This window comes from Siniperca chuatsi, linkage group LG14 (genome assembly GCF_020085105.1).
Source record: "Siniperca chuatsi isolate FFG_IHB_CAS linkage group LG14, ASM2008510v1, whole genome shotgun sequence".
In the NCBI taxonomy this organism is placed as follows: Eukaryota; Metazoa; Chordata; class Actinopteri; order Centrarchiformes; family Sinipercidae; genus Siniperca; species Siniperca chuatsi.
The window spans coordinates 10,980,393-11,002,604 of NC_058055.1; the positions used below are offsets into that span (position 1 = coordinate 10,980,393).

Consider the following 22,212-nt stretch of genomic DNA (forward strand, 5'->3'; position numbering starts at 1 on the left):
CATCAGTTTACACTTTATCTGCATCCAATCCAATGCTAATGCAGGCAATTAACTGACTATAATGTGTCACTACTGTGGTGACACAGTTGCTTTAAAAGACATTTGGATTTTCAGTGTCTGGGATACCACATTTGTTTCAGAAATAATTATCAGCTTTATGGTCATATCAATACAATTGTGTTTGTGATACACAGTAGTTTTGTATCAAGGTATGTTTGCGGATTAGGTTGCATTAGAAAAAACAACAGTGGGCTGTTAAACTGGATGGCTTGTTAAAGACCTTCACCTTAAAAGAAAATAGGTTGATGAAAATATTGTTGTACTTTTTTGTGTTAAAGGTCACACAAACACCTGTGATCATGATTAATGGTGTTTTCCCAGGCAGGTCATGAAAAAGATATAAACTGTGTGCAACATCTAGGACCTCAGATTAGGTTTTAATGTAGGAGTGTAATGAGACCTTGAACTTTGTGCCCCTTGCAAGGGAAGTGCTTTTGAAGTTAAAAAACATGTTAACAATGTACCACACAGATTCCTTCTGGTCTAAAAACACCCTAAGCAATCTATTGTCTTGAGAAAGTGTGGAAAATGAGAACTTGACATTTGAAAGTGCCTCATTTCCACATTTTGTTCACTTTTCCTTAAACACAGTCGTGATTGGCATGATAAGATGTTGGCAACACCTCCTCACTTGTATATGTATCGGCAGTATAAAGTTTTTAAAAAAAGTGTGTTTGTGTGGAAAGACACGTTCAGCTCAGAAATGTCTTTTACGCAAATATCCCACTAGATGGCACTATGGACAGCTATGGTCCCATATAAAGTTTGGATTTCTAACAATTTAACAACCAGGCTGGGACCTATTTCAACAAAAAAAGATCCCTCTGCAATGCAGTACATGTGTTGGAGTCATTGTATTAACCAGTATGATAAAACTGGGTATCATTGGCCAACCTGTAATTAAAGTGATGTCATAACATTCATTTCATTAAGTAATGGCAGTGTTTTGGATATTAAAATAATAAGTAACTGGCCAAAAACACCAACTGATGGTTTATGAAAATAAGACCAATTATGGGAAACACCCTACTACATACTATAAACATGTCGCTCCTCTAAAAATAGCACACCTGTAAAGAGATTTTACTATGAAAACCACAAGGGACATGAGGGTTTTATTCAAAGTAAAACAGTTCTCTCTGGTGGTTGGATGGGTACAGTATCTCTCAAAGTGCGAGACGGAGTCAGCATGTTCTTCTTCATTAGGGTGATGTCAAAATACGTTTGAATCACAAGAGAAGTAAATGACCCGAGAATTTCCAGTGACAGATTTACACGATGTGGTGTGGTTGAGGTGACAGAACACTCAGCGATAATGATTGTTCACTTCTTTTATTATAGTGTTATAAATCTGGCATTCATTACTAAGAGTAATTGTATTTTCACTTGCTGCTTAACTTAGCTGACACAGACTTAAATGTTTGTATATAATATAATTTGTATACATATAATGCACATTTTATTTAATACAAGGTCTATTTAGGCAGGATTTCCAACCAGAGCACTTGAATGCACGTCAAGTCGTAGAAATCAGAAGGCGGAGCCTGTGAGTGGGCCATGAAGGCAGCATCACACTTTGTATAAGTGTTATTAGAGCGGCAGACTTGAGAGTTGCAACTAGTCGGTGCAGGATGGACTGAACTTCAGTGAAGCCCGTGAACTAAACAGTTCTCTGACTTTTAAATTACAAACCTCTCTTATCTTGTCTAGCCTAGTACTGGAATCTGGTGTGTGAACACATTTTATTTTTTATCTGTGTGATTTTTTTTTTCCATTAATTATAATTTATTTTTTATGTGAGTGTCTGTGAGACAGTGAGAGCCGGTTTTGACTCTGACATGGCTGAGGTACCGCCACCACAGTCACAGCCGGTCGAAATAGACCCGGAATTTGAGCCTCTCTCCCGCCCGCGGTCCTGCACCTGGCCGCTGCACCGGCCGGAGCTCAATGACCCGGCCAGCTCCAACACGTCCTCCCCGGCACCGTCGGTGCAGCAGGAGCCGGGAGGAAACACCGAATTCATTAGTAATCTCGGCTTGTTGGAAGAGGACTATGAGGAGTACGCAGAGCAGAAACCGCCTTTGCCCTGCAATAATTTTCAGTGTCGGGAGGGAAACTGTGTGAATCTACATCACCACCAACTCCACCACCACCACCACCTTCAGCAGCAGCAGCAGCATCATCAGCAGCAGCAGCTCCCGAGTCCGCAGCTGCCACCTCAGCAACAGGTGCCTCCTCCTGGTGTCGCACCCGTGGGCAGCTCCGGCCAGAGGAAGAGCAGCTCGTCCCGTCGTAACGCCTGGGGCAACATGTCGTACGCTGACCTGATTACCAAGGCGATAGACAGCTCACCTGAGAAGAGGCTGACACTGTCTCAGATTTACGACTGGATGGTCAAGAATGTGCCTTACTTCAAGGATAAAGGAGACAGTAATAGTTCCGCGGGCTGGAAGGTGAGTGACTGCGTGCACGTGAGAGCTATTGTCAGTGTGTGAGTGCGCGCGCACGTAAGCATCCAGTTGTTTAGGAAGAACCTGAGATGGTTTGATGGTTGAGAAAAGTTGGTGCAGCAAAGCCCAAGAGCTCTTAACAGATTTTTAAAGAAAACAATAAATGACTCCTATGTTCAATTTTGAATGTAGCTTTATGTGTCATTCAGTGCAGTTAGCAGCACATCTGTACAATACTGTTTAAAAGACTCTTTGAACCCTGATCTGCTCTGTGCAGAGAGTGGAAAAGTGCAGATACCAGCAGCAGACAAACATTTAGATGCCAGATCAGCATACACACTAGCAGAGCAGAGAGAGCAAAGTTCTATGAATGCTGGAGATGTTTTCTGCCTTTTGTGAGTCTTTTGTCCATTAAGTAGTATGCAGATACATTGCCTCTGTAGTCCTGCTTAAGAAACAGCAAAAGGTCACTTAAATCACTCCAACTCTCAACACAGCAGTTTAAAAACTGGCTCCATCATATTCTACTGTTGTATAATATAAGAATATAGGGATTAATAGCCCTTTTTCAAGACATTTTGAGAATCTCACAGAAGGAAAATCACAGGTGTAAATAATAAAATGAATGATGGCTTTATTCTATTTATGTTATTAATAACACCTGTGTTTTTTCTACTCACTAGTCCGTGATGTGGTCAGTCCAACATGACACACAATTTTGAAAGAGAGAGTGCACCAGCACTTTTCTGACCTATATATATGTATATATGAATTGATCCTTTGATCCCATCTAGACAACAGTATGTGAACTTGGTTTGGGAAAACAGTAATGCAGTAAGAAGTGCATCCTTAATATTACTGTCCACACATTATGTTCAGTCTGACAGGCAGTACGGTCAAGTGCTTGGTTTTGCACCATGAACATGATTTCACAAATGTTCACTGGTTACTTTTGAATTAGGCTGCTGACCTTTGAAGTTTTGGAGTGGTTTCCTCTGTCAGTGGTAGCACACACCTCTCTGCTGTGTCACTGAGGAAGGACCAGCAGGTCTGAGTGTAAACATCCCATACATGTGCCTGAGAATATTTCACTTTGTACAATCCTGAAGTAGAACACTGCAAAAGTAATAGACATGTTTAGTATGGAGAATACTGAGGTCATCAGAAAACTGTATCAGCTTTATTATATACCTGTCAACTAGATGTTTGAGAACAACGCTTGACTAGATCAACACAGATTTCAAATATACCTTTTCCTATTCCTGAACAAACCTTAGTGGGAACAATCTATCCAGTATTACTACAAAAGTTTTGTGACAAAACATACTGACTCAAGGTCTTTGCAGCATTTCCACAGTCATGGAAAACCTGGTACAGTCCTGAAATTTGAAAGCTGGGCTTTCTGGCCTGGAAATGTATTGGAAATATTTGGTACAAGGGACAAGTTGTGAAAAGCATTTGCCTAATGCCTGCACAAAACGTTAATCCAGGTCTTAATATTGTCTTGCCGGGTGAGGAAGTTACTCAGCCATGATGGATAGAAATCAACTGAACTCGCACCCAAAGTAGACGCTAATTAAAATCTGCACACTCTAACAAAATTTGAGTCATATTCATATTTCAGCTTTGCAGCCCTTCCTGTAACCCCTGCATTCTCATGAGATGTAATTTTGAAGTTATGTCAGGAAATGCCTCTGTGAACCTCAGTCAAATATAGTTTCCATTGTTTAAAACCCCCTTGTGAAAAACTTGATCACAGCTTGTATTATGACTTATGGCTCTGCTAAACCTCCCTTTCCTCCTTTTCTTAGTCTTTCTGCAGTTCTTCAACTACTCTTGCAGACAGAGTTTTGCCAGAGAAGCATCATGAAGTAAACTTTTCGGGGCTAACCCGACAATAGCAGGAGGTGACACAAACAGCTCAATCAGTGTTGGGGAGTGTGTCGGAGAGAGGAAGGGGCTGGGAGAAGGGAATGCTGGGAACAACGTCAAACATCCTCCATTCCTGAGCTGTGCGCTCATATCTTTGTGTCCCTGTCTTCTAGAGTTTCCTCAGCGGATGCTACAGCTTGGAGAAAGGGATTGCTGCTCTTTATCCTATCACTTCCTTCTCTGCCCTCTCTCAGGCCTTTTGCTAAAGGTATTTGTGTTTGTTCAAGTGGAGCTCAGCGACTTTTCGTATTAAGGCTAATTGTCCTTTCAGCGCCAAGATCTGTAAATGATGGGCAGCGCCCCCCATAGCTTTTTGAATAGTATTCTATTAGTTCTTTATTACTTCTTTTATTTAACTTTTATTGATTTTAGAATCCGCATTTTTTGATACATATCTATAAACAATAGGTACAACAATCAATAACATCTAACCAGAACTTCAACCAACCAATGTGTGATGCAGTGATCCTGCATGTAGCCCCCATGACCTCCAGGGCCAAATGCATTCATGGTCCCCAGAGGATGAATCCTTGTTTGGTGAGCCCCTGACTTTTCCTCTCGTGCCACCATGAGGTTCACATGTTGTTTTTAGTGCAATGTCTTAACAACTTTTGAAAGGATTGCAATAACATTTGCTACACACATTCATGTTCCCCTCAGAATAAATTGTAATAACTTTGGTGATCCTTTAACTTTTAATCTAGCGCCACCATCAGGAATTTCAATTTGTCCAACACTTTGGTTTATGACCAAATACCTGCACAACTAATGCCATTCCCATCAACCTCCTACTTTGTGTTTTCTGTTAATTAGCAAATGTTAGCCTGCTAACATGCTAAACTAAGATTGTGAACATGGTAAACATTATACCAGTTACAGCTAGCATGGCTGTATACTCTCAGTCTTGTTTAAAGTAAATCATATATTGGCCTGTTTGTTTTATCCTCGTAGCTAATTAAGTACCTATATATTAATGAATATCCCCGATTTAACACAAGTTGAACACAACTTTGGAAAAGTTAAAATATGAGTCCTGTTTTACTGCCAATAAAGCACAGAGACAATCTAATCGATGACATGCAATTCTTGCAATTAAATTTTTTTGTGCCTGCTTCCAACACTGGACCCTCTAACTCAACCTGCGGCTCCTAATATTTGGTTTAATTTTTAATAGTTATACTTTAAGTAAGCATTTTACTCACAGTCCTAACTCTGTGTTAAAGGAAAATGTTCTGCTGTAGCCACTCTTTTCATTGTGTGCCATGCACTGAAGCAGCAAAGGCCTTATGGAGTTTCATCAAGAACAATAGCTCCAGCTTGTTTATCTTTAATATTAAATCAACACATCTTTACTTCAGTCTCTGCATTCCTAAATGTTGGCATCCTCTCCGGGCCTTGGAACCACCGGCTAATAGTTATTTTTACACTTTCCTGTTAAAAAAACACGACAGCTCCCCCACAATGAACTATGATGCATTTCCTGTCGAGTGGATGGAAAACACTGCCATGTGTTAACATCCCCGCCCTGCAAAACATGAGGGTCAGGGCTGGAAAAAGCCAATAGGAGAGACCATGGATCATGTTTGTGCATCTAATTCTATATGAAGTCATTTTATTCCATTTCAGCATTCCAGCCATAACAGAAATCATCATCGTCTGTTTTGTGTCTTATCCTGGCCTATGTATTGACTTTAAAAACCACATGCATGAGCGTCCCTGATTGTAATGACAGATAGAGATATGCCAGAGACCTCATGGTGGGTGGAGGGTGTTGAGTTTGAACCTCAGTGATTATACAGCTCCACCTAGAAAACTGAAGGTGGGTGGAGGGCAGAACAAGGGCGATGCTGCTGCTGCTGCCGCTAGAGCTTCCTGTCTCCCTCATGTCATAGAGATGTTTTTGTTTTCCTTCTAAAAATTGTGGGGCCACTTAGTGATCATGATGGCTTAGCCACAAGAGAGGGCCCCTGCCAACTGGGAGGACTGGTTCCCCTGGGATATTGGTGGGTTTCTGAGTGGCAGAGTACACCATGCAAGGTACTTTACCATCTTACTGGTACTGCCACTGTTTTTCTCAGTGAACTGTGACCTTAAATAGTGGAACAGGAAGTAGCACCCCCGACTTTAACTGGCATCAAAGGTTTGGGGTGTTCATTTCAAAACATGTTAATTGCAAGAAAGTATTTTCCCTACAGTTTCTTAAACTTTTTAAAGGTTATGAAGTACGTAAAAGCTGGTTTGTAGTGCTACAGAGATGTAAGGCAGTTTGGGTATTTATGCACCAGTGCTTCATGGATAAATATACAGTTTTGGTGCCTGTTGAAGTGGTTCATCTTACTCTATCATTTAACGCTAGTGTCAAATCAGTAGCCTGTTGATTGTGCTTTCTGGTGCCTGATGTTTGCATATGACAACCATGGAAACTAGTGACAGACACCACTGACAGTATTTATTCAGGATGAGCTGAGTTGTGTGGAAAAGTTCACTCTACCTCCATTTGAACAACATCCCCCAGATCAAGTGACAGCAGATGAAAGTGCCTGCTAGTGGAAGTGCAGGTTGAGTGCAAGTTATGTGTATGATTGTAGATTTGTCACACAATCGCTTCAGTTATACCTACACTGACTTTGATCTAACTGAAGTGTATCAAGTAATTTCAGCAATGAAAAGTTACTATAACTATAAGTAAAGGATACACAGTATTAATAAAGTAATTAATAAATGCTACAAGAAATTGAAGTTTATTCTACACCTAACCCAGGTACTGTAAATATGCATTAGTCACGCATGGCTCTATAGGAATGGGAATGTTGTGCTGTCGGTCGCTCAGTCAACCACTTTGGTCCAAACTGAAATCTTCCAACAACTATAGAATGGATTGCCATGAAATTCAAGGTCCACCTCAGTATGAATTGTAGTAACTTTGTTGATCTCTTAACTTTTAATGAGTTTGTCCAACACTTTTTTTATGACCAAATACTTGCAAATTCTCATTAGCCTCAGCTTTAATTTGTGTTTAGTGCTAATTACTATAGCAAATGTTAGTATGCTAATGCACTAAACTAAGATGTTGAACATGGTTAACACTATACTATACTACACTAGACATCAACAAGTTAGCATTGTCATTGTGAGCATGTTAACATGCTGACATTGGCATTTAGCTCAAAGCACCACTGTGTACGGTGGCCCTGAGGGTCAAAACACAACGACATTTCACAAAACAAAACAGAACAACATTTTACAAAACACAACATTTCTGAAAATACAACAACATTTCACAAAACACAACTCATACATCTAACATCAGGCTATTAGAGCGTGGCACGGACAGATGTTTGGATACAAAACTGGCTTACTTAAAAGCAGAAACATGGCCTCTGTGTTAAAAGGGAGACGGTAATGCGAATGCTTTGTGAACTGAACCCACACGGAACTTTCTCGCAGACACGTTGTAGGCTTGTAGACGGGTAAATGACAAATTAAAACAGTTTGGACAGATTCTCCCGCAGAATCATGTGGCTCAAATGTGAACCAACAAACAACAACCCCAAAGTAATAAAAAAACACCTTCTTTATCCAAACATCCCTGTTTCAGAAAATGGGTTTAGTGAAAACTCTGAGTTTGTTAACCCTGAGATGAGGGGAACTCTTTTCCGTTCCTGAAAGAGAGGTAACTTAACTGACTCTGTGAACCTGCTCGCTGGCAGCTTACTTCAACATCATGACCGCTTTCATGATCAGTCTGTCATCAATGTAACGACAGAGACAGCGATCTCTGGATATAGTGGATTCATCCTCAGCTCTGAATAAAATCTATACATTGTCTTTTATAACACTGTGTCTGTGTGGACATTACAGTAAGGCAGCTGTCAGGTTGTCAACAGTTCCCCTGCACCGAAGCATTTACCAAACATCACTGTTTAAATAAAACAAATCTGTGTGAAGACACATTAGACACTGATGAATAAGCAATTATTTGTCATGTTGTGATTGGTCGCACTTATGCAACATTCCTTTCATAGTTGTCATATGTTGGAGATAATGAGAATATTTCTGAGTGAGGATGATTGTGGTGCAGCTGAAAAGACTTTAAGAATCTAAAAGTGGACTAAATGTAGTTTCAAGGTGAGTTTTATCATATATAATATAGGCTGCATGAAGTCTTGATGTGCTTTGACAGCATTTCAGTGATGTTGAAATATTTATACACATTGAAATATAGCCTGGTCATTAAATGCTGTTGAGCAAGACTTTAAATGTAAAATAGCCGTCTAAAATGTTTTAAATTAGACTACGCTGAATAAAATAAAATTTAAAGATAAATGGCATTGTCTGCATTGGCACGCTTTGTGGACCATGACATTATGTTAAAAAACAGGAGTGGAGAAAGGAGTCACTAAGTTAACACTATTAGATTTTATTCACCGTAGTCCACTCATTCATCAGACTTGAATTTCCTTAATGGATGATAAAGTGTTGTAATCCTACTGTATGTTAAATTCGATTTTTAAATACATTTATTCATTCAGCTGTAACCTGAAGTGGGTAAAATGCAGGTGGCAGCAAGTGAAGATGCAAATTTGGATCTAACAGATAAGACATAGTTGACTTATGGACCCGTGATTGTAAAGTCATAGTCCAACCCAGTAATAATGATTTTGGTGATTTGCAGTTGAAAAGGTGTCTAAGTTCAAACTGACAGAACATTTTTAGACGACTATTTTACATTTAAAATCTTGCTCAACAGCATTTAATGACCAGGCTATATTTCAATGTGTATAAATATTTCAACATCACTGAAATGCTGTCAAAGCACATCAAGACTTCATGCAGCCTATATTATATATGATAAAACTCACCTTGAAACTACATTTAGTCCACTTTTAGATTCTTAAAGTCTTTTCAGCTGCACCACAATCATCCTCACTCAGAAAGATTCACATAATCGCCAACATATGACAACTATGAAAGGAATGTTACATCAGTGCGACCAATCACAACATTGTTTACTGATCGGTGTCTAATGTGTCTTCACACAGATTTGTTTTATTTAAACAGTGATGTTTGGTAAATGCTTCGGTGCAGGGGAACTGTTGTCCACACAGTCACAGTGTTATAAAAGACAATGTATAGATTTGATTCAGAGCTGAGGATGAATCCATGATGTCCAGAGATCGCACATTGATGACTGATTGATCATGAGCGGTCATCTTGTTGAAGTAAACCTGCCAGCGAGCAGGTTTACAGAGTTACCTCTCTATCTGGAACGGTTGAAAGCATATCAAGAATTAGGCTGCATCATATGTCCTTTGTTAAAGTATTCTCTTATGATTTCAATCTCCTCTTCCTTTCTTTCAAACTCAGTTTAAGATTTGTGCAAAGACACTGCTGAGAGTAGTAGGCTCGGCTGGGCTACTCAAACAGGAAATGACATTGAACTGGGGACTTGAGTGCTGTCCAATCGCAAACAAGAAGTATTGTCCCTCTTTTTCCGTAATCTGAAATGTTGTTCTGTTTTGTGAAATGTCGTTGTGTTTTGACCCTCAGGGCCACTGTAACTGTGCCTTTTAAGTGCAGCCTCACAGAGCAGCTAGCATGCCTGTAGACTATTCAAACTTGTCTGTAAAGTAGAAAATAGTCTCTAAAATCAGAGTAGACAAGAAATTCTAGGGTTTTAGTTTCCATTTTTTGTTGAGTAAAGGGTAAATTTTAACTCAGTTTGGGGACACAGACCTAACAGAGGCAAGAAAAAACCCCTGAATAACTACCAGCTATTTGTCTTGGGATCACAAGGTTAAAAAGGGAGGCCTGCCCTGAATTTAAGAGGCCCACTGAAAGCTTCAAGTAACCCCATGAAGAAAGGAAGGCTTGGGGCAGGGGCTTTTAAAGAGGAGCGACCATGGCTTGAGGGAAGGAGGAGAGCAGTCAGCTGACTGGCTGGCTGTGGGCTAAGACCTGAGTACAGTCTGCTGCCTACACATGTGTGAGTCTGTGGAATCTGTGGCATGTGGGTTTCTGCATTGTCCTCCGGCCTGCGCAGGACAATAATCCCCCTCTATATTATGTTCACAAAAAGAACCTGGCCTCAAAGCCATTATGCAAAATATAAAGGACAGGGGTGCCAAGAGGCAAAGAAATACAGTGTGAAGAATGAGAAAAAACAAGAAATAGGATCAAGAGTAATTGAGATTAGTGTCCAATCCTACAAACGAGTTGGCCTTTTTACCCTGTAAAGTGTGCAAAGAATGTGTGTCACTCTCAGGATTAGGCTGAGAAAGTTTAGAGATCAAGTAAGTAATCACCTTGGTATTTCTGAATATCTAGTATAATTTTAAGTATGATTATGTGTTTTAGCACATCACGTGAGGATGTTTAACTCTGTCTATCATTCTCATTTGCCTCCTCCTTTTTTAGCTAAAGCTGAACTCCTAAAACAAAGCTCTTCATTCCTTTTCATGCTTCCACTTTGAAGCCATTACAGAAGTAGGTGACTCAGTTTGATACTTAGTGTTAATGAAGTAGCCTGCATTGTGTCTGGAGCCATGAAGAGGTAACATGGTCTCCACACTGAGCTGGAGGTCTCTTCTTCTTCTGCAGCCATGCTCGCCTTTTAACCGCCCTGTAACAGAAAACTCAGGTCCCACACTCATTTTCAACTCTGCTTACACTTCCTGGGTCAGAGGCGAAAGGGGGGAGGGGAGCACAGGAAGACACTGTCAGGAAGTGGCTTGTCCTTTTACTGTAATCTCTGCGAGTGTGTGTGCTCTCTTATTCTCTTATTTACACCAGATTTCTGACTGCGTTGTAGTGATAGTAATGTGTTGGTAGTAACAGTTGTTAAAGATAACAATTCTGATTCATTGTCAGGCATCTACAATAAAATTTTTGCACCCTGTGTCAAAAGCAAAAGCCATCAGTATAAAATAAAAAAGACCATACAGTATTAGGTCAGGCAGTGTCAACAACAAGTTATTTGCCTTTTTCACAAATTATTTTTTACAAAGAGATAATTTTTCCTGTTTTTATTTAGCAGCTTTGTGCATTGACATTGTGAGCTACACACTCAACTAGTTAGCAGAAGTCCATTTATTTCCTAGACGCAAAATAAATAAAATGTAAAAAATATGTATCTTAAAGTGAGACTATGTAACTTTTAAAAGAAGAATTAACACATTCTTACTCTTACAAATGAACCATTGAATTCATGAGCAATAAATTGCACCATTATACTCTCAGGGATTTTGCTGCTAAAGCCTTACTTGGTCTGGTATAATAGGATCAGTGGCTAATGGGGGCTAATATGAACTAATGTTAGCACAAGTATAGAAAGGTTATAACGTCAGCAAACTGATAAAGTAATGTCAGTAACACAGCAATATCTTAAAAGTGTGCAAACATTAGCTAACATTACCATAACAGACCAAGGAAGACTGTAGCAGCAAAACCTCTGAGTGTACTGAAATGAGCAAGGGTGTGTTTTATTGTTTAGCATTTCAAATGTTCACTTGTAAGAGGAAAAATTATGTTATTTCAAAGTTACATACCGGTAGTCAATATTCAATATTGTTGTGATAACAGTAGCTGAATGTATCCACTACATGTAGTAAATGCAAATTTAAAGTTTTTTTTTTTTTCCCTCCCAGTCCACTAAATATAAGGCCTCATCATTGATATAAAACAGAGTTACTGATTTGAGTAGCAGCTGGTCTCCAGCAGTCAGTCTCCTGGGAGATCCTCAGTCCTGTCTGTGGTTGTGTCTGGCGCTGTATGTAAAACGTTTGGACCAGTTGCAAGTGAGGCCACTTTCACTGTGGCTGCACCTGTCCCTGCAACTGGGCCTTGTTTGTTTACTTATCCTGCGACCGTTACTGCAAGCCTCATGCTTCACTACACAAGAAACAGCAGCTGTCTCAAATTTGATTGTTTTGAAGTCCAATAGGAGGAGTCATTTCATGCTGCAGCAGTTGGTCTTGACAATATCGATCACAGAAGATTTAGAGATCATTGGGTACATTTGAAGAGTTGTAAGGCGGTGGATGATTCTCCATAATCTAACGCAGGTCTTCTTAAGTGCTACCATATATCTGAGCTGGGTAGCAGCAGGTGGATTCACAGCAACTCAAGTCTGTAGAGAGACAACTGGTTTTTGTTGCACTGCATTCACAGTGTGCTGTTCAACATGTGGCATTTCTGAGGGCAAACTGAAAATAGATTTTGTCAGAAGCAAAAAGACCTTCCATGTCTGGCATCTTTGCACCAGCTGACCTAGGACCAGTATGACGGTCATTATAGAAGCATCATTCTGAAAAAATGCAGCAAGAGATGTCGTTCCCTCACAGAGCTTTCTTTTTTTACGGGAAAGAGAACAATATAGTTTCTTAGAATTCATTAAAGGCTAGTAGCAACAATCTAAAGAGACGTTTGGTTGCTGCAAAGCTAGGAATGATGCAGAATTTACTTTGATTATAAATTTTAAGCACATAAAAATCACTTGACATGATCCCACCCCCACACACAAACACAATGTAAGATATTTTTGTCCTCAAGCCAGTATTTTGTAATAAAATATCTTGCATCCTTACTCTTGTATAAGCTTGTGTTGGATCACTGCTCTAATTAGACAATAGATGTTCTCTCTTAAAGATTTATGTCACTTACAGGCCTCCATAATCTGTGCCTGGGATCTTCCCTGGTCGCCAAGAAAGGTCAATGAAGATCATATAGATTTCTTAAGGCCCACATTTACATGGCCACAAAGCCACATGTGCACATGTTTTACTACTTCAAAGTTGGTTAAAAGTGAGAGCCATAACAATACATTTTATAAAGAAGTTTAGCAACAATGATACATATGGGCCACCTTGGGGTGGGCTTTCAGAGACATAATGTGTGACTGGGGCACCTCCTGAATTAGTGAGACAGGGGATGTCTTTTCTTCTCTTTGGGCTGAGGTGAGGTCTGTCTCAGACAAGGATTATCCCAGGCCGAGTAGAGAATGCCCCTTCCCAGGGCCCAGTCATGCAGTCCATGATCTATTGTGGGCACTAATCAGTGGCTGTAGACATTTGCATATCACTAGTGATATCAGCCATGTGTGAGCAAGACATGTTGTTTGGTTAGTTGAATAAAAGTTGGTTTACAGACTGAGTCTGTGCAGCACACTGCACAGATCTCAGGTCCTCCACTGATGACTCATTTCCTGTCTTTGGTTACAGATTGAGATCATGTTAAAAAAAGGGGGAGAAAAGGTCACAAATCAAATGAGACACAAGTCAGATTGAGCATTGCATTTTGTGGCCATGCAGTGAGTGTTAACTCCACCTCAGGTCTGTCCAGTCTGCATGTGCAGGATGTCCTCTGACACAGGAAGCCTTATTTAAAAGTCAATGGAGGGGGGGGGGTCTGTACTGAGTCAGAAAGCAGACAGTCCAACCCAGCACGTTGCATCTGATGCTTCTCCTCCTCTCTCTGTTCCTGCTCCATCCAACCTGTTTGCATGTCTCTGTCAGCAGCGGCTGAGGAGCTCGTGTTCAGCACACAGTGAACTCATTGACCCGAGCTCTGCCAGCAAAAACATCTCACTCTGTCACCCTCCCCATCCTCGCTTCGAACTCTGTAACCTCCCCTTGCTTTCCTTTTCAGTAAAAATTTCTCATTCATGCACAGCCCGCTGCCTCCACTCTCAGAATCAGACTTCACAAGGTTACTGTTGATGTATAGTTTGAGGGTGAACTTGCTGTGGTTCAGTGCCTTCGTATGAGGACAGTCATCCATATTCTTTTAAGTTTGTTCTATTTCTACAATTATTTGAAGTGTCATTCTGGTCTAAGTCTTGGTTCTGCTGATACAAAAAAATTTAAAATGTATTTATTTTATCACTTTATAGAGCCATCCTCAATATGAAATAATCCTTTAACTATAGGTGTTTTTTTCTGTTTCTGTATTCATATTCTTTAAATGAATAATTGGGTAGTAAATCAAAATTTAATAAGATATAATTATATCACATGATAGAATGTGAGTCATATTGTGATGATTAATATGCACTGAATGCATTTGCCAAAAGCCTAAAACCTAACCCAAGACCAACATTTCAGAGACACACTCAGACAATCCATCTATTGTTTTGAATGTGAGTGTCTTTATCTCCATGCTTTGTATATCCCTGTTGAATCCTGTGGTTGGTGACATCTGGCTTCACTAACTGCAGGGAGCTGCTTTTGCATTCACATGGGTATTCAAGGGAAATTCCCTGCTAGTACGTCTTGTGTTGCGCTTTGGTCTTTTATTGTACCCACCATCCAGTGCAGCAATGAGTCTCATATTAGGAAGAGTTTGTCCAGAGAGACCATCTCTCTGCTCCTTCACCATTGTTGTTTTTCTTCCTGAGAGAATTACCGCAGGAGGCGCCTCTGTATCCTTATTGGGGTTCATAACATAACATTAGAGAAAATGGACTGAATGAGGCTTTACGTGTATACATGTTAGCACAAGAACAAATGTGACCACATCCAAAAAAAGTGAGCAAGTTGGTTAAACCCAAAGTAATACAGTCTGTCTTATTCAGGAGAGGTTTTTTTTCTCTGCTCTTTCAGTAGCATAGTTTTCAAACTAGGACGCTTGGTTTGAGACAAGACACAGATACCCAGAGAATCTTTATGCATTTATCCAACCGCTGTGATGATTCTGATTTTGTCAGCAGTCAGCTAAAGTCATTGTGAGTTTACTGGAAGTACATTTAAAGTAATGTAAGAGATGTTGTGAATCTAAAATATATTCTGTAACATGACTTCTAAAATTACCCACTTTTCTTGTTTTCTCCATGTTGTTTTCTGAGTTTGGTGGAGCAGAGCTGCTGCTGGTGGAAGAGTGGGATAGGTCTGTACAGATAAAATTTGGCAGAAATCACGGGAAACATATGATTATGGCCTATAGTGAGGAGGGATAGGATGACCATCCTGATAAACTCTAATATAGCAAGGTTCAATTCATAGCTTTAACTACAAGTTAAATTAAAGGATGATAAAAGCTAAACAACTTACATATTTCAACTTCAAATACTTTAATGTGATGAAAATGCATTTTAACGTCATACAAGAAGAGGCTTAGTCTGCCAATCATGTGTGAGACTCATACAAGTCATGTGAAAATAGCATTAATAGTATAGTTTTATGTCCTCAGCTATATAATGTAGTTTCCTCATCATGCAAGTCTGCCATTCCCCTCCAATTATTTCACCTGGAAGAGTTTCCACCTTTAATCAGAATCAGAATCAGAAATACTTTATTGATCCCCGAAGGGAAACTCTTTGTTACAGCAGCTCGCCTTTACGTCAGTGTACACAGGAGAAAGTACTAGCAAAAAAATATGATACAATACACTATAAAAACTATAAAACAGGTTAGAAAATAAATTAAGTACCAAGTGGGTATAAGTATAAAATAATAAAAAAATTTAATTAGGCTAAATAGTCAAAATGTACTAAAATGCTAACTTTAAATAAACTTTGCTTAGCTGATGGTGGTGCTAATATATACTGTTTGTACTTTTTGTAACTTTTCTTTCATTATAGGTTCTTTTATTTGGAGAAAAAAATCAGTTCAGTTATGTTGTTGTGCATTTAGTCTGTTTAATCTGTTGTCATATCCAGTAACATATACTGTACTCTGGCTGTAGTGACATCTGTCTTGCAAGGGTACCAAATATTTATTTAGTATTAAATAAATTACACCACATATCCCATCCATCCCTCGCTCCCTCGTGCCAAAGTGAACAATGTCGTTTGCTGGAGAGCATGAGGAGGGAGTGGAACAGGCTCGGTAGACATAATATTGTTAATGGAGGATATGGACAAATGCATACATCCTGTTCATCTGCTGGCTTTGACATCACACTAAACTACCAGCTTCTTCTCTGCTCTGTATGGAAAATGGCAAACGTTTCCACTGCAGCAATTCACCTACTCATTTAATTCCCACTGAAAGGCAACCAGGGATAACTCACAGCTGCTTCTTTTTGCACCAGAGGGTCAGCATTTTTTTGCATAACATGACTTTCATGCCTTTAAACAACAATTTAATAGATTCACTAGAATATCTGGGGCGTCATTCATAAGGGAAATATGGACCAGTAAAAAATAAATTGTGTTGTGGAGTTATTTTGATGCCTCTAGCTGCATTGTAGCCTACACATAACTGTGACACAGATAACTTGATTAGCTTTTTTCCCATCCAGAACTCCATCAGACACAACCTGTCCCTGCACAGCCGCTTTGTGCGCATACAGAATGAGGGAACAGGAAAAAGCTCCTGGTGGATGCTGAACCCAGAGGGGGGAAAGAACGGAAAATCACCTCGACGCAGAGCTGCCTCCATGGACAACAACAGTAAGCTTGCCAAGAGCAGAGGAAGGGCCACAAAGAAAAAGGTACTCCCCTTTTATCAATCTGTATATAGTTTGGCCATATATTCTCACAATTCTGCTGAATCTAGGTTAAAGGAATTGTTTGATATTTTAGAAAATACAGTTATTTGCTTTCTTGCTGAGAGTTAGATGAAAAGATTGATACCAGTGACGTATTTGTCCGTTAAACATGAAGTTACAGCTAGCAGCTGGTTAGCCTAGCTTATCAAAAGACTGGAAACAGGAGGAAACAGCTAGCCTGATTCTGTCTGGAAGTAACAAAATCTTCCAGTACCTCAGTACTTTGTTTGTTTAATCTGTACAAAAATCGAAGTGTAAAAACAACAATTTGTAGTTTACAGGATGTAAACAAGATGTAATCTTGGTTGGACGCAGTGACCTCCTGGAGTCTTTGTTGGTTGCCTGGCAACCTCAACTCCAAGAAGTCACTTCGGATTTTGTTACCTTTAGAGAGAGCTAGGCTAGCTGTTTCCCCCTCCAGTGCTAAGCTAAGCTGCTTGGTTGCTGGCAGTAGCTTCAGAAATGAGAGTGGTATCGATGTTCTCATCTAACTCTCGGCAAGAAAGCAAATCAGTGTATTTCCCAAAATGCTGAATTATTCCATTTTAGATGGCTCTACAGGAAGGGGTTGAGGGAGGAGCAGGCAGCCCTGGTTCCCAGTACTCTAACTGGCTGGGAAGCCCAAACTCCCACAGTAACGAGGACTTTGAAGCATGGAGCTCTTTTAGGACACGAACCAGCTCCGATGCCAGCACCCTGAGTGGTCGCCACTCACCTTACCCTTCTGAGCAGGATGACCTGGGAGAGTCTGATGGCCACATGCTGTATCCTGGAGCGGCGGGGACCAAGATAACCTCCACCCTGCCCAGCCTGTCTGAAGTGGCTGGATCCATGGGCCAACATGGCTCAGAGAATGTCATGGAGAGTCTGCTGGATAACTTGAACCTGCTGTCTCCTAAAACCCCCCAGCTGGGTTCTGACTCCTCACATTCCTCAAATGCTGCTATGCTTCCGAGTAGCCCCTACAGCTCCACTGGCTTGACCCCGCGCCCACAGCAGGACTACCGTAAGTGCATGTACAGCCAGATGAGGATGAACTCCCTGTCCCCTGCTCCCATGCAGACACTTCCAGAAACCAAGCCAGGTTTTGGGGCTTATGAGAGCCAGTACATCTGCCCTGCTGGCCTCCTCAAAGAGCTGCTGACCTCAGAAGCAGACACCAGTAGGGACATGATGCCCCCTAGGGATACACAGGTGTCTCAGGTTGGGAGGGGAGGTTGCCTAATGCCCACTTACAGCAGCCAGAGCCACGTAGGGGGTCATAATGGAGTAAAAATGATGAATCCTCCTCAGAGTCACCCAGTTCCTCATGTAAACCCACAAGTTATACATAGCCAGGGTCCTTCAACCTCACGAGACTTGAATAGCTGTAACATGATCCCCCTGACTAGTCTGACTAGTCTTTCAGGACCCCCCCCTCGATTGACCAGCCTGAGGACATGCATGCAGCTGCCCCGTGGACACCCAGCACACACTAATGATGTTTCGGCAAGCTACGGCAGCAGCAACGGCTACAGGGCACTTAACTCGGTTCACCCACACAGTCATCAGGAGCGGCTACCCAGTGACCTGGACAACATGTCCCTTGAGAGGTTTGAATGTGACATGGAGACTGTCCTCCATGATACCCTCATGGATGGCGGGGCACTGGACTTTAACTTTGACCCCGCAGCTGGGCCTCATGGGTTTCCCCAGAGGGTGAAGACCACCACACATAGCTGGGTGTCAGGCTAGGATGCATGGTGGATCACAAACAGGTGAGACTGACAATTAGTCTGGCAGTAAGTGCATATATAAAAACTATAACAAATAAAATGTCCTTAGAATGTTTCTTATCTCTGAACATTTTCCCTCGCAGGTTTTTCTCAGCATCACCTTCATTCAGAGACTGTAAAATGTAAATCCAATTCATGGCATATAAAATATACAGTACAGTACTGTATATTACATAAGACAGAACACAGTATCAGAGTGCTTGGTCCAGTGCTTAAAATGTCAAAATGGCACCCAAATCTTTAAAGGAGGACTTGATATTACATTCTAGGGGACCAAAAACCTGCTAAATCTGACGTTCTATATGGTGTGATCAGTGACAAGAATTTCCATTTTTAAGGGTTCAATTTGAGAAGATCTTTTAGCATCCAGCCCTTAATGGCAAATGATTACACAAACACAAGTGTTAACCTAGTGAGATCATTAGGCTTAAATGCTAGATACACTGATGTATCATCTGCATAGTGACACATATTAACTTTATTAAAATAGTGAATTAAAATGACCCAGAGGAAACACACACACACCACATAGCAGATTATGCAACAAACACAAATAAATCCTGAAAATATTCTGATTGGTGTACACACAGTTAAAATGTTTATAGACAGATGTCGTGGTACAGTGCTGTCAAATTCAGCACTCGAGTCGGATATAAGCGTAAGACCAGCTGCATCTCTGACTTGATATGAATTGATAATTCATATACTATATGAAGGTATTTTAATTCATATACTATATGAAGGTATTTATTTATGTTTTTATTTTAATTGTAGCTGTTGGATTCTTGCTTTGTACTTTGTATGCTTGTAAAATATGTGTGCCTATGCTGTGTACAATGTATATACTGTATTTGAGTTACATATTGTTATGCTGTATTTTGATTAATCAAATACAGATACATTAGAGATGTTGCCTTCTAAAAACAGTACACTGAAAAAAAATTAAAAATTGCATTGGATAAACTGAAAAAGTATGGTAATCAAGTTGAAATCAAATTAACTTTCAAAAAGGGACATTTTGGAGAATTAGGAGATTTTCCCCTGATTTACGATGTGTTATCAGTAGGTGCAGAAGCTGATGATGAAATCGTAAACTGACTGGAAATGGGTGATGGTCTACAAAGTTTAGCTAACACAGCACAGGATTTGCTTGCTATTTACCTCCCAGCAGCTACAGTTTTTATGCACCAAAGAGTTGTCTACTTTACCGAGCACATTTCAAAGAAAGTGTGCCAATTCACTGTGCCTACATGGTCTCACGGACTTATAATGGTGTACATATTATTTTCTTTAGTAGTACATTTTTGTATATGAAGGGTTTACATGACTAGGATAGGGTTATGTAGTATTAAGTATTATGCTGTATGTATGTATTATGTGAAATGGTTGTTTACATATCTCAGTCCAAACTATATCAATAAATATGAACAGTCATACCTCAAATTTTTTTACCTCGGAAGTGTTGAAGGGAGTTTTCCTGCCATTTTCCTCAGTGAGTATGTTTGTCTTAATTTTTGACATACGTTTTGTACAGATTTTTTCTCTTTTGTATTTGATTAATACAGTTTGGACCTGTTCAGAGGGATGCATTGCCTGCCTTTGTATTTCTAATGTTTTCTTGTGCTTGAGGAGTATAGCCATTAGTTTCTAGTAAATATTTTGTGACAGCATAGTAAATCATTTTAAATTGAACATGAATTTGTGTGAAGTTATACATTTTTAAATATTTTTTAAAAAGTGTATTCGTCTGTTCAGACAAAACTCAAGGAAAGGAATTCAGTAAACAGAATTGAATTATTTTGTGGAAACCATCTACTTCTGTAATTATAAAAGCTTATTAAAAAAAATGTGGGATTTAATAATTGGTCAAATAGCTACCTTGCACAAATGAGATTTTGTTAACATTTAAAAAGTGCTTGAGTCTGCATTTCATTATAAAAAGTTAGTATAATATAGTATAATCTTGGACATTACACAAAGGATGAAACCTACAATTTTCTCTTCAGGAAAAATGGAATACAGTCTTATTTTGTCTTTGATATTCACATCCAGGTATTTTTTGAAAGAATGCAGTTTTTTTCTATGTAACCCATTCAATGCATAAATCACCATGTGAACTTGCAATTAAAGGAAGAAAAATAAAATGTTATTCGTGTCTTTATCATAGTAGCATTTTAAGGCAATATAATGACAACAAATGTTATAATCATCACATCAGTGGCATTTGATACATTCTGATTTATTCATTTGTAGTCGGACTATTTTTACATCTGTTGGCTAAGATATTAGTATGGTGTCCATTCACACATTATTTTCAGGGTTCCTACAAATTTCTAGAACATTTTGGGAGGTGTCTTTTTCAGTAATGCACCAGAAAGAAAGAAAGAAAGAAAGAAAGAAAGAATGAAAGAAATACAGTTGTAATTTTGTAGTCACTCAGATTTATGTTTATGTCCATAAGATACAATACATTTTCTCAGATATGCTTCTGTTTTTTTCCTTAGCTTTGACTGTGCATGCAGTCAGTGCTTATTAAGCACAGAGCCACACCAGTTCTAAGCTGCAATGCTTTCACTTTGACTATGATAGCCGTGCCACCACATTTACATTACATCTTGGTTTATGTTGTTGTCCACAAACGTAAACTCTTACTTCAGTCTGAGTCTTTTGGAAGATCTTTGCTGTATTGTTTAGTGGGTTTTGGGAAGACCTGGACTGTAACTTTTAAAAACAACTTGACCTAGCGTGACTTGAAGTTATTATACAACTCCAGTGCATCTTAAACAGTGAAGCTGGCTGTGAGGAATGAGGTTAGTGCAGGATGGACACCCGTCATTAAGCACACATGCAGCCCACATGCTCTCATCCAGATCCTCAGAGGTCATGCCAGGTCACACAGGTCAGTAAGCGCTTCAATTCAAGGCCACTTACTTTGGGGATTTTTAGGGTGTGAAATGGCTGTTCTTAAACAGTCTTTAGAAAACGTTTCCTCCCATGTGTGAGATAATTATGAGGCACCAATATAGACATCACATGTCACTACAGGCTTCAATAAGTGTGTCATCCAGGAAATCAAATTCAACACCAAGAGCACCACCAGTGAAAAACCCTCAACTTTTTACGACAAAGAGAAGCTCATTAAGGCTGGTGATATGATCAGTGTTGATTCCTTCAACTGGCAAGCATTATTTACTTTCATAGCTTGTATAAATGTGTGTGTGCGTAAGTCTTTATGCAATAAAAGAAACCAACCATTGAGTCATGCGGCTGTTATCCTAAATGACATCTGAGCATTTACTCGTGGGAAGTGCAATAAATGAATGAAACAAGTTGTTGTTGATTCACGTTATATTAGCTAACAAAAACATACTGTACCTCTAACACACTGCATACAAATAGATTCCAGGTTATCTGCCCAGGGCAGGCCCCCAATTAAAAGTTCTTTGGTTTCTCCACGACATTTGATCACTATCAGGGCACATTTTCATTCCTAACCTACTGAGACTCAG

At 39.8% G+C, this 22,212-nt stretch overlaps 1 protein-coding gene across 2 annotated transcripts; it reads left to right on the forward strand.

The window, feature by feature from the left end:
* The first annotated feature begins 93 nt into the window (after nucleotides 1-93).
* Nucleotides 94-20,852, forward strand: LOC122888851 (forkhead box protein O1-A-like). 2 transcript variants are annotated; one of them, XM_044223787.1, is made up of 4 exons: nucleotides 1,347-2,513; nucleotides 16,680-16,871; nucleotides 17,478-18,685; nucleotides 18,787-20,852. In XM_044223787.1, exons 1-3 carry the CDS (start codon nucleotides 1,899-1,901, stop codon nucleotides 18,660-18,662), a joined length of 1,992 nt encoding a protein of 663 aa, XP_044079722.1. In that variant the 5' UTR covers nucleotides 1,347-1,898; the 3' UTR covers nucleotides 18,663-18,685; nucleotides 18,787-20,852. The 2 variants fall into 2 exon arrangements, with proteins under 2 accessions (XP_044079723.1, XP_044079722.1); XM_044223788.1 differs by having other exon boundaries at nucleotides 94-2,513; nucleotides 17,490-20,852.
* Nucleotides 20,853-22,212: the final 1,360 nt, after the last annotated feature.

Bases quoted from the DNA above. Each gene is read 5' to 3' on its own strand.
- LOC122888851 (XM_044223787.1), top strand. From the start codon at position 1,899: ATGGCTGAGGTACCGCCACCACAGTCACAGCCGGTCGAAATAGACCCG. The intron at 2,514-16,679 runs GTGAGTGACTGC...TTTCCCATCCAG, and splicing joins ATAGTTCCGCGGGCTGGAAG to AACTCCATCAGACACAACCT. The intron at 16,872-17,477 runs GTACTCCCCTTT...ATTCCATTTTAG, and splicing joins GAAGGGCCACAAAGAAAAAG to ATGGCTCTACAGGAAGGGGT.